The sequence below is a fragment of the Callorhinchus milii genome, unplaced genomic scaffold (assembly GCF_018977255.1).
Source record: "Callorhinchus milii isolate IMCB2004 unplaced genomic scaffold, IMCB_Cmil_1.0 Scaffold2, whole genome shotgun sequence".
Lineage (NCBI taxonomy): Eukaryota > Metazoa > Chordata > Chondrichthyes > Chimaeriformes > Callorhinchidae > Callorhinchus > Callorhinchus milii.
Genome location: NW_024704743.1, coordinates 100,211,739 through 100,224,651, shown reverse-complemented (window position 1 = coordinate 100,224,651; position 12,913 = coordinate 100,211,739). Strand labels below are relative to the sequence as shown.

The 12,913-nt window shown below is 39.6% G+C and overlaps 1 protein-coding gene across 4 annotated transcripts in view; it reads right to left on the bottom strand.

Annotated features, from left to right (window-relative positions):
- Nucleotides 1–5,587: 5,587 nt before the first annotated feature.
- myl12.1 (myosin, light chain 12, genome duplicate 1) overlaps nt 5,588–12,913 on the bottom strand; it is a 23,933-nt gene continuing 16,607 nt past the window's right edge. For 3 of the 4 annotated variants that reach the window (XM_007900946.2, XM_042345628.1, XM_042345635.1), the window contains exons 2-4: nt 8,898–9,096; nt 7,457–7,618; nt 5,588–6,702 (exon numbers count right to left, since the gene is read on the bottom strand). In XM_007900946.2, coding sequence (XP_007899137.1) covers nt 6,530–6,702; nt 7,457–7,618; nt 8,898–9,096 — 534 coding nt within the window. In that variant the 3' untranslated portion in view covers nt 5,588–6,529. 4 annotated transcript variants of the gene reach the window in all.

Here is a 12,913-nt window from a genome sequence, read left to right as displayed (position 1 = left end):
TCGGAGGTACTGTCCTTTAGATGAGCTATTAAACTTAGGTACTGTCTGCCAGTTAATGTGAACCATAAAGATCCCATGGCACGATTTACAAAGAGTAGGGAGTTTCTCCTTGTGTCCTGGACAACAATCCCCCAGATAAATGGCTTTATGGTTGTTTGTGGGACACTGCTTTATACAAATTGGGTTACCTTGTATGGCGTAGAGCTGCACTTTGGAGGTCTTTACTCACTAGTCCATTGGGGAAATCTGCTTCTAAAATTATAATAATAGTATGAATAATCCTTGCATTTGATATAGAACCTTATCATGTCTTCGAAACGTCTCAAAGTGCTTCACAGAATACACTATCAAGGAAATTAAAATTTCCTTTCCTTATAAAGCAAATGAAAAGCTCCTGAGCTTTGTTGAATATTGAAAATAAATCAATTTTATGTGGGTAGAAAACAAAGTTTCAATTATAGAACAAGTAAAAGTGCACACATCTGCTATTTGTTTATCATTTAGAAGACTACCACAGGACCATGTGTAGTCACTACAGAGCCACCTGGTGCCACAGTTATGACTTTGCAGCTATTGAAACTTGAGGATTACATGGGCTAAATTTACTGCGCTGTTTATTTTTATAACACAACTTAATCCTATGAATGGAATACTTTAGCATAAACACAATTCCAAAAAGTGAGGCATCTCTTAAAACTTTTATTTGGTCCCTTTGCTCCTGTTAAAGACTTGCTCTTCACCAAAAGACTATTCAGGAGTCCTGCAGCTCAGTGGTTAGAGACTTGCCTCGCAAGCGAGAGACCTGGGTTTAATTCCCAGCAGAGCGAAACCTTGGGCAAGTTTCGTTACTCCACATGCCTGATAATAATTTCTCAAGAAAAAAAATAATAATAAATTAGTCACTTCAATTAACGACTGTTTGTGGGACACTGCTGTGCGCAATTGGCTGCCGTGTTTTGCCCACAAATATACGGTCAATTCACTTTACAGCATATTCTGTAAAGCACTTTGAGACGTCTAGAAGACGTGAAAAGCGCTATATCAAAATGCAAGGATTATTATTATAATAAAATGCGAGCGTATTCATTGTGTAAGCTTGCGTTTAACTGAAAAACGTTGAATTTAGGCATGACAAGGGAGTTAATACCTTGGACTGAAGCAAGCTGGTCGCCGTCAACATTTGATCCCAGATCTTTAACTGCTGGTCATGATGCACACGTCCTTCCAAGAAGATATTTTTCACCATCTTTCAGTGGTATAATCCCTCCTCAGTCCCCCATAAGCTCTATGATAGTAATTAGTCAACAATAGTCTATTGCAAATGTAACATTTGGGCCTAGTCTTGCAGTGCTGCAGTAAACCGTAGAATTGGTGCCATAAGCAGTAGAAATTTCAATGTAACCAACATGCAATGTTTTATGCTCATCTGGCTCTGAATGAGTTTGATATCCTGGCCTACACTACTCCCAGCTAAAGAGGCGAGAGTAAGAAAAAGATCTGCTCTCAGATACAAAATTAATCCTTGCATTTGAGATAGCGCCTTTCACGTCAGGAGGATATCTCAAAGCGCTTCACAGGATTTACTGTCAAGTGTAGTGGCTGTGTATTTGTCAGTACATGTGTCAGTCAATTTATGCACAGCAATGTCCCATAAACAGCCATGTAGTGAATGACCACTTTTATCTGCAGAATTCTTGGCAGGACAGTGGGAGAAACTACCTTAGTTTTTCCAAGTAGAAGCTATGGAATCTTTAACATCCATCTGAACAGGCAGACAAGACTTTGGGTAATATTTCATCCAAAGAATAGCTCACCCACAATGCAGTGCATCCCCAGCACTCCACTGAAGTGTCAGCCTATATGAGTTTAAAGGTCTGTTGTGAGGCTGGAACCCACGCTCTGACTAACAAGGCAAGACCACTATTAACTGAGCCAGGCTGACACCCTGAAACAGATCCTTTATAATCAGTCTGTAGGAGATGCATCTTTTCTTTCTCGTAGAGCAGCCCATTGCTCTCATGTACCATCCCATATAGGATATTGAATCTGAGGCCAGTGTAATGTTTAATATACATTTCTACGTACAAATAGCAGTAATAACTGTGGTATAGGCAACCTTGCATCAACTGTCACAACATTGCATCCATCTATCTATTAAATAAACAGAAAAGGAAACCAATCATGATGAAAAGCTCCCTCTAGTGGACACTACATGATAACCCCCAGTAATATATACTACACCAAGGTGGAATCTTGGGCAAGAAAATATGTACAAATGCCATGTTTTGATTGCAGTGATCCTCCAAGGCAATTTTGTGATGTAAATGAGGTAGCGTTTATGGTCCCAACAAAGGCATGTGTCCTGAAGTGGTTTTCCCCTCCCAGCTGCCAGACATGGCTAAAAAACGAAGCAAGCTTGGAAAACAAGAAATGCCATAACTTTAACCAGATGAGTTTGTGCACACATATAGAGGCCTCTTGAGTGCTGTGGATTCCACCTCATAGCATACAAAAAGAAATCTGCTGCATTAGCTGCCTCCAGGAATGCAGAGCCACTCCATAGCATGACACACTAAAATCTTAAATTATCTGTCATAGTTCAAAGTATCACAAGTCTGACTATGATACCCAATCGTACTAACATTTGGAGACAGAATAGTCTTTCAGTCAAGACAAAGATGTTTCCACTACATGTTCTGACAAAAGATCATCGACTTGAAAAGTTAACTCACTTTCCTCGCTCCATAAATGCTGCCTGACCTGAGTATTCCCAGCGTATTCTGTTTTCATTTTTAGATTTCAAGCTTCTGCAGTATTTTGCTTTCTTTCCCCACTAAAGGGATTTTGAGTGAAAAACTATTTCTGAGTTAGGACACAAATTGGATTATAATTCATTCCTTTGAGATAGCAGGGATAAGACATCCAGTGGCACTTCAGTGTATAATGTGGACATTCAGTGAGAACAAGGACAGAAATAGCTTTGATGCTCCTCATAGTCAAATAACCAGCCATCAGTCTTTGTTCATTCATAGATAATAATAATAATAATAATCCTTGCATTTGATATAGATGAATTTTGGAGAGGTGTTAGTTATAATAATCCTTGATATGGGTGAGTCAGTATCTTCAGGAAATAGGAAAGACAATTGCCAGAGTAAACCCCACATTCCCATTAGAAACACTGGTTCATTTCAATTACTGTGTTAAGATTATGGAACAGATTTTCTTTGTCCCAATTTTATTCACTTTAGAAGCCAGACATTCTGATTATATATATATATAAAACAATGCCATAGATATACTAATTTCTATTTCTTTGGGAAAGTTCTGCATAATTATGATTCCCAAAGTTGATCAAATAAAAAATTAAAAAGCATGTTAATGCTGAGATGGAAGAACAGTAGGGTGGGTATTCTGTAGGGCTGAACCAGTCTTCTTTATCCAAACCAATCTTGTGAAAACACCATATTCATCCATTCCAACATCGTTAAAGGCTTTAGCTTTCTTCACTCCACAAGTCCCCTCTTCCAGCAACAGAAACTTTGCGCTTGTACAGGCTCTATATTAAGCACAAGTACCCATGACCTCCAATTCGTAACCAGATACTCTGTTGTGAAGGAGTTAATAACAGAAGTTTTTTATTGTGTTTGTTCGAGGGAAGGGGTTGGGGGGGGGAGGAAGAGAGGAGAGAGAGAAGAGGTTGAAGAATTCTTACTTTGGTCTCACTTGAGGTTCATTAATTGTACATCTATATCCTATAGGAGTAGGGTAGTATAAGTGATATACTTGCTAGGCAATTAAATGTAATGAACTAAAATTTGCACTGTGGCAAAATTGTTTGTTACATATAATTATCACAAGACAAATTATTTCTCCCTCCTCCTCCCACCTCTAATTTGCTATATCTTCTCTAGTATTCTGTGAAGGAGGATGTTAATACCTTCCAACATTGTCACGCTCTTTATATTTGCTTTTTGATAAACAGTATGTTCAATTGTGAACAATGCTGATCAACGAGAATAGATTTTATAAAAATTTACATCCGTAAATCCAGTATGCTCCTTTTAGGTTGGATTACAAGGGTTAAATATCAAGCAACACACACAATGCAAAAACTATAAAATATTTAATCTTCATGAGGTTATGTTGGCTTAGATAGGTACTTGATAACCTTTTAGAAGTTTATGCTTGAAGGCTTAGTTGAGGAAGGGCAGGATGAGGCTCATGTGGACATAAACACCGGCATAGACCAGTTAGGCCAAATAGCCTGTTTTTGTACTGTATATTCTAATGAATTCTAATGTATTGATGTTCTCTGACAGAATATTTCTGAAGACCACCGATTTCTGCAGCTGGATTTCAGTTTGTTAATGATAAGAGGTCTAAATACGAGGGAGTGCTTTCAATTCCAGGACTTGCCTTCCGTAATATTCTGCATTTGTATTTTGGCACCGGGTCACATCAGGGATAATTTTATTGCCATACCACTTATTTATTTTATCATTTTCTCAACAAGCTTGCCGGTCCTTCCTTTTAAGTATTTATATTTCAATACCAGACTTGTGTACTTTTTTTCAAAACCACCAACTGTTAGGATACAGAATGCCCTGCAGAACAGTGGTTGAGGCAAAATCCAGATTCGCCTTCAAGAGGGAACTAGACAAATCTCTTCAGCGTTAGCTACAGGGTATGGGGAAAAGACAAGGAAATGGGAAAGGATTTTCTTAGTGGAGTCAAGAAAGACACAATGGACCAAATGGCCTTCCTCTTTCCCCTTTAGTGTGTCGTTATTATCAGGTGTTTCAGTGGCAATGGAAGGAAATAGTCCACAGCAATAATCCTCAATCTCTACCACTCTCAACCTACATGCTTATTGTGAGCAACTGCTATCCTTCCTCCTTCGCAGATCATACCAAGAGCTTGAAATCAAAAGCTTTCAATTTTGTAGGCTCAGTACAACTTTGATGAATGGTTATTTCTGGAATTCAAATAGAACTAGCTCTGAACTACACTGAGGCCGTTGGTACTGGGATCTTGTTTTCTCTCCCTTTATTTAGCAATGGAACATGAAACACAGCCTAGTTAGTGATTCCAAATCTCACACCTGACTTTTCTGGCCGCAGACTTTCAATTCATGTCCATCCATGCAAGGAAACTGTGACAAAACCTTTTTATGTCAGCTTCCTGACATAAAAGTGGTGGTGAATCTCACCAGAACATTTATCTGCCGTTTCAAGGGCTGTCAACTTTAGAGTACAATATTGAGATGGTGGTAGTAGGTTCCAATCGCCTCCTTTTTTATTATATAAGTGTGTTGCTTGGATCTCGAATGCATTGCCTGAAAGGGTAGTGGACGCCGATTCCATAACAACTTTTAAGAGAGTAGATAATTATTTGGGGAGGACAAGTTTGCAGGGCTACGGGGAGTGAAATTGATTTGGATAGCTGTTTTAAGAGCCAGCACAGACACGATGGGCTGAATGATCTCGTCCTGTGCTGTATATTTCTATGATTGCAATGCTGCCACCAAAGTCAGGTCTAAAATACACAGCAGAAGAAATAAAACTGAGTTTGAGTCCAGGACTCATTCTTTTATTCTCGACTTCAAGTCAAGCTTTTAATAAGAAGGGTGTTCACAATGAAACATGATCAAAAATAAGCCAGAAAAAGTCTGCATACCAGTCTGCAGAAAGTTACTTGGGACACTTTGGTGCTCAGTTTAGACAGAATTTTAAAAAAAACACAGAACTCAAGTCTCACAGGATCAAATCTGAACATTAAAAACATGAACGTTCTTTTGAGCTGTTTTTGAAATCCTTGAAGAACCTTCAAGAAACTTGGCTACTCTTCTCAAATCCATATTCTAAATGCTCTCTTTAATTTCATCCAGAAACACTGCCAAAGCACATTCTGATCACCTGTCACTCCCAATACTCAAAAAAACGGATAGAGCAGTTCAGAGAACTAACGATGAAGACAAGCAAATTCAAATATTAGCTTGTCTTGGGACTCAAATTGTGTGTTAACAGTGTCATCATCAAATGTCATTGCACAAAAATTTCTTTTATAGCACACACCTTCACTAATTGAAGTTAATTTGCATATTAAAAATTTTTCATTTGTATTTTTTTAAAAATGGGACCCAAACCAGATATGCCGATTCAGAGTAGATTATTGGAGTCTGGAATCTGTGCTCTCTTCCCCCCACCCCCCACATTAGTAGTTGCATCAGTAAGATAATACTAGCAATCCTTTTAACTTAAAAACAAGTTTGTTTTACTTATAAAAGGAATTGAAGGCGTTTTATCAAGCAATCCATTTCCATACTTATTTCATTCCTTGCCAGACACTATACACTGCTTTTTCATACAGTTCAAATGTGTGCAAAATGTGCCAACATGACAGAAAAAAATAAATAATGAAAAACAATGGTTATTTTAGAGCCGAGGCATGCAAAGATGTTCTATTCGGTAGAAATTTTAAAATAAGAGTGAACAAAAGGGATTTTTTTTGTATAGCTGGCATTCCATTAATCATCTTTGTCCCTTGCACCATGTTTGAGTATACGAGTAAACTCATTATAGTCGAAATTATTCTGCTGATTAATTGGCGCTTCCCGGAAAAGTTCATCCACTTCCTCCTCGGTAAACCGGTCTCCCATTGTCGTCAGCAGCTCTCTTAGGTAGTCTTCCTGGATATAGCCTGGTATTGAGAATCAACAAATAAAACAAATGCTTTTAGAGAAACTAAACAAAACCAACATCCTATATTAATTAAAAAATTGGAACAGGAGGCCATTCAGCTCAATGAGCCTCTTTCACCAGTTTACTTGATCTTGGTAATATATATTAATCCTTGCATTTGATATAGCGCTTTTCACATCTTCTAGGTGTCTTAAAGAGCTTCACAGAATATACTGTAAAGTGAAATTCACTATTTTTTTGGTGAAATGCGGCAGCCAATTGTGTACAGCAAACAGTCTTGGATTGAAGTGACCAATTTATTTTTGGGGGTGGGGGTTTCTTGAGGGATTATTATCAGGCATGTGGAGTAAGGAAACTTGCCCAAGGTTTCGCCTTGCTGGGAATCAAACCCAGGTCTCCCGCTTGCTAGGCAAATACTCTAACCACTGAGCTACAGGACTCCACTTTCTGGTAGATCTTTTAATCCCAATGCCCCAGCCCTTGTGGCATACTGCTTTATAACTCTACTACCCAAGTAACTATCCATCTTTCTTTCAAACAATCCCATTTTCACCTCTACAGCTTTCTGAGACACAGCATTCTACATCATAACAAGCCTCTGTGTGACAAATGGTTTACTCTCAGATCCATCTTCTTTGGCTCTGGTTTTTAGGCTACATCCCTTCTAATGGATCCCTGTATCAAGAGGAAGAGTCATCTCCATCATCCCCAACCTGTCCCCACCTAGTGCTTGAAGCATTTTTTCTCCTTACCTGTTCCTTCTTCATCAAAGCAAGCAAATGCATTTCTGATTACATCCTCTGGGTCTGTACCATTCAATTTTTCACCAAACATTGTCAAGAACATTGTGAAGTTGATGGGGCCTGGGGCTTCATTCATCATTGACTCTAAATAGTCATCAGTTGGGTTCTTTCCTAGATAAGAGTTAAAACATCCAATCAATTTCTTGCTTAATGTACAATTTACAGCAGAACTCCCACCCCCAAAGTCCCAACCTGTGTTACAACCTATTGATTTGCTTTTGCTTTTAAGGGATGTGTAGTTTGGCAAAAAAAGTGGCAGCGAGCAGCTGAAGATTCAGTAAGATGCCTGAAAGCTTTTTTTCTCCACTCTACCTCTATATAAGTCGCTAAAGGTGATTCACCATCACTACCTGCAGACTTGTGCCAGCCATGGACTTCAGTAAAACACCCTGCAGTGTTCAGCTTTTTGGAACAATTACCTCCACTCCTGAGCAGACTCTATCAGAGATTATAGTTACAGGTACTGGATGCCCTACAGCATGATTCTTTTCTAGTTTTCTAGGCTATGTGGTATCAGCTGGCTAAACTACAGTGAAGGTCATCACAGCTGATCCCATTCGGACTCAACATGCACAAGTTCGACCAAAACAGACATGAGAGTCCTGGATGAAACTGTAGCACTCCGAACTGCTCCCCGACTGAAAATAGCTATTAGCATCAGATACAAGTTCCAGTCCCAAACCTTATGGTTTAGTGCTGGTTACTATAGAAACTTCCCCACATGAAACTCAGGAAGCAATTATCTAAAGTAAAATTGTGCTGGATTGTTTGACAATTTGTTTCAAAAGTAAAGAGGGCAAAATTACCACGATAACTCCAGGGTTAGCTCGAGCTGAGTTTCATGATAAAGCTAAGGGTTTTGGCTGTCAAGTGCATAATTAACAATACTGGGAGCAAATGCACACCACAAAGATTCCAAATGATAACTAATAATACATCTAAAAGGGAGTTTAGGAGGAACTTCTTCACACCAAGGGTGGTAGGAATGTTGAACGCTGCTGGAAGCTATGGTCAAACCAAATAGCATTAATAGATGATGCATATCTAAGGGAGAAAGGAAAAGGGGAATAGGATTGACAGGGGCTCATGTGGAGTAAAAACACCAGCACGGATTAGTTGGGCTGAATGTTTCTAGGCTGTATCAGTCTAACTCTTTGTAAAGTTTCACCACAAGATATTTTGTACAACACTGAATCTGGAAAAGGAAAGGAGGGGCAGCCATTTTATGCGTAAACTCTTACTCAACCCTGGGGTTGGAGTTGTAACATATGTGATGTGATATGAAACAATTCAATTCGAGTCACACCTAACATTTTAGGCAACATAGCACAGGCGTCTTCTAAGAATCATAGAAATTAAAGCCAAATTTCAACTTAAAATGCCACATTACCAAGTGAAGCCAACATGTCGTGCAAGTCTTCTTTGTCAATAAAACCATCACGGTTTTGATCAATCATGTTAAAGGCCTCCTTAAATTCCTGAATCTGCGACTGATCAAACATAGCAAATACATTGGAGGTTGCTCGCATAGCACGCTTCTTGGTCTTAATCATCTTCTTTCGGGTTGACATGGTGGCTGTCTGTGGTGTCTAGGAAAGAAAGAGCACGGTAAAAGTAAATGCAAGATCTTGTCCAGGGTCAAACCTGAATCTGAAGATTTAACATGGAAAAACTGCACAAACATACCACAGGTCAAAAGCAACACACAACAAAGACAAAGGAAGTGGGAGAAGGTGTGGAGGGAGGAATAGGTAGGGGCCAGAGCATGAGGTGAGGAGTGGGTGGCAGTAGAGAGGGCAGAGGCAGTTGAGCGGATTCCCTCGATTTTGGACTCGAGGAAGGCCAGCATCTCCTCGCAATGTATTATCATAACATTTGATAAACTTAAAGGGTTTTCCAAAACGTTCTGCAGCAAATTTAACAATACTATACATCCTTGATAATAGCACTATTCATGCCAGGTCGACATCTGAAATGCTTCACAGGATTTACTGTAAAATGAAGGATTTACTATACATTGTAGTGACTCTATATTAAGAGGAAGGTATGCCTCAACTCCTTTGCTCCCTTCTATCAATGTATATTCCATGCACGGATGTCAAAAAAACAGTTTTCAAACTCGCATTTTGCCATTCACACATAATAAAATTAAAATTTTAAAAGCACCAAGATTGAAATTGTCATAGGTTTAAGACCTGGAATGAAATGGAGGAGAGAACTGTGGCCACTGGGGGCAGCCCTCCAAACAGCCGCTGCACAAAGATGCACCTCTGCTATATAAAGATTTTATTCTGGTCAAATACGTTTGACAAAAGGACCAGATTTTACATTTTGGAATATCGATTTTAAAATGTAGTCTAGGATCCAAAGCAGGTATTCCAGCATTATAAATAACCATTTTAAGTTTTATTCCTGTAATATTTCCACAGTTACCCATTCAGAGTTACCTAAGCCAGAAATAGGTAAAGTACTTATGGCTAGTGGATATTTTCATCCACCTCAGTTTCATCTGTATCCTTAGCAATCCCTTTGCTTCAGATCACTGAGCCTGCAATTCCATCAGATCACTTAGCATGCATTTATATCTTTCTGTGCACTGAGAGGAAGCAAAGACTTGTTATCACAAAGCAATGCTATCTCAGCGTCCAGATGTCACTGTTAACACTGCCCTACCTATACTGTTATTATTTTTAACCTTGTGCAGAAGTGCCTTCCTTGGCAGTTGTTCAAGCATGGCAGAAGTCAGGCGCTCAGCACAAGGAGTACTGCAGTGCAGACTCTCATCCCATCACTCGTTAGCATAGCATTTCTGCCAAGGAATCTTTCATGTGTGCTCCCCCCAAAAATTTACTGGAATAATATTGCTGTCGATGTTTGAAAATACCCGAGGACAAATACCTGCAATGGCTTAGTTGGCAAACCCCGCACGGCATAAAAATCCACCACAAGGAAGAGCCCATGTCAAAATGTCTGTACATTTAATTTGTTGCAGCAATAAAGTTCTACAATTGGCTTCAGTAATGCTGAGCTCAGAGGCAATAAATTCAGCAAGTGTTCCTAATTGAGATCACAATCCAATCCAGTAAACCTGCTCAAGAACTAGGCCTTTAGAACAAAACTTATAATGTTTCAGCAAGGAAGGCCATCATACCAGCCATCTATTTAATTCCACTCCCATGTCTTTTCCCCATCCACTTTTACATTTCTCCTTTTCAAACACTGTTTTAATTCCCTTTTTAAAGGTTATTTGGCTCTGTTTGAACCACGGTTTTTAATAAGGCATTCTATTTCCAAACTTCATGCCCTCCAGGTTCCTGGCAATCCTGTGTAACCTCAAAAGTGTAGAATAACCATCATGGACTCTACAATCATAGTCTTCAGGAGAAAATAAAGGCTGAACAGTTATTGCTTTGGAAACAAAACTAGGTCAAAATCGATTCATTTATTTGAGAAGGATGAACTATTATTTATCATTTATTATCATTTATCTATCATTTAATAATAATAAATAAATTAGGTTTACTACACATGTTCAACCACCTCTGCACCACCATTGGTTGCTGAGCCTTTAGCCACTATACCTCTAATCTCTGGAACTCCCTCCACAACTGTTTGTGGGACACTGCTGTGCGCAATTGGCTGCCGTGTTTCGCCCAGAAAATATACAGTCAATTCACTTTACAGTATGTTCTGTGAAGCGCTTTGAGACGTCTTGAAGACGTGATAACAACAACAAGATTACATTTGTATAGCGCCTTTCACGTCGGGAGGATGTCCCAAGGCGCTGGACAGAGAACAGCATTTCAGACCGAAGCTGGGGTTGGGGGGGTAAGGAGGGGAGGGGGAGTGGCCGATGGCATGGTCGAAGAGGAGGGTCTTGAGGCAGGACTTGAAGGAGGCTAAGGAGGAGGCGAGGCGGAGTGATTGGAGGATGGAATCCTAGAGGTTGGGGGCAGAGTGGCTGAAGGCTCTCCGGCAAATGGTGGGGTGGGTGGGTCGGGGGACGTGGAGAAGGCCAGAGCCGGCTGAGCGGAGGGATCGGGCGGTTGGTAGGGGATTAGGAGGTCGCAGAGGTAGGGTGGAGTGAGGCCATGGAGGGCTTTGTAGGTGAGGACCAGGATCTTGAACTGGATCCTCTGAAGGATAGGGAGCCAATGGAGTCGGGCGAGAATGGAGTCACTATAAGGCACTATATCAAATGCGAGGATTATTTATTATTATAAGGAAGAAAAAGGAACTACAACCAAATTTGTAAAAGTACTTGCGTAGCTCTGACTATAATGCTATCAACCTACCTGACTGCTCACTTAGGTTTACCCATATGGTGCACAAACTTGTTATTCTATTCAGCGACACAACATTACCTGCTTATGCCCCACCCCATCCCACAACTACCAAAACCCTTCTCCAATGCCTTCATCTCAAAAAATATTTTTCCAATACTCTTCTCACCCACGTTCCTAGCTCCGTGCTCCAGAAGCTTCAACTGATCTGCGATCTGAGTTCTCTCCTGCAGAAGGTTCTCCATACTGAATAACTCATATTCTCGCCAAGCTACGGTTTACATATATTCTTAACATAAGGTTGTAGATGTTCAGGCAAGTAAAATTGTCCCTCTTAAAATTCCACACATGCTGCAACGTTGGCAGGATTCATTTAAGCAAGTTAAGGCTGGTAACCTGAATTTCCACTAAGCCTTGTAATTTGAACAGAGAAACAAACCACAGGCACAACCTATAAAATACAGATCAGTTAGTTCCCGTTTTGTGAATGCAACATAGAAAAACATGAAGTACTCATCTGCTTAAACATTTCACAATGTACCTAGCAAAGTTCATACCCAAAGCATGAACAAGCACTTAGTCTTGTGTGACATATAGGCATAAAGACATCCGCTAGTGAATGTTTGTGTTCTTCAGGCACCATTTGTAGTTCTGGTCTCTTCTTTCATCTGAAAAAGCAGATAGCATCTTTTCTTCATTCCTACCTAGCCCGCTCTGTGTGCAGAACTATTTTGCCCTTCCTAAACTGACTCAAACATGTGAGATATTTACCTACTGAGCAACAGGGAGTATTCGCATTGTGCTTTATCCCAGCAACTGAAATGTGATTATTTTTAAAGGCTGCCTTAAAAGGACAGATCTCTTGGAAATAAGTTTGTGAATCCTAAAAAGTAAAACTATTACTTAAGTAATGAAAACTGAGAAAATGAAAGATTGGATCACCAGAAACCATCCTAAGGAGTTAAGATTATTAGTGTTTTTATGCTTTCTGCAGTTAAGATGGCTACCTTTTAAAATATGACTTCCTTAATTTGCTAATGTTAACGTGGTACACATTTATTTTGAACATGGCATTCATTTTGCAAAGAATTTGACATCGACTGTCATTTATTATTATTATTAT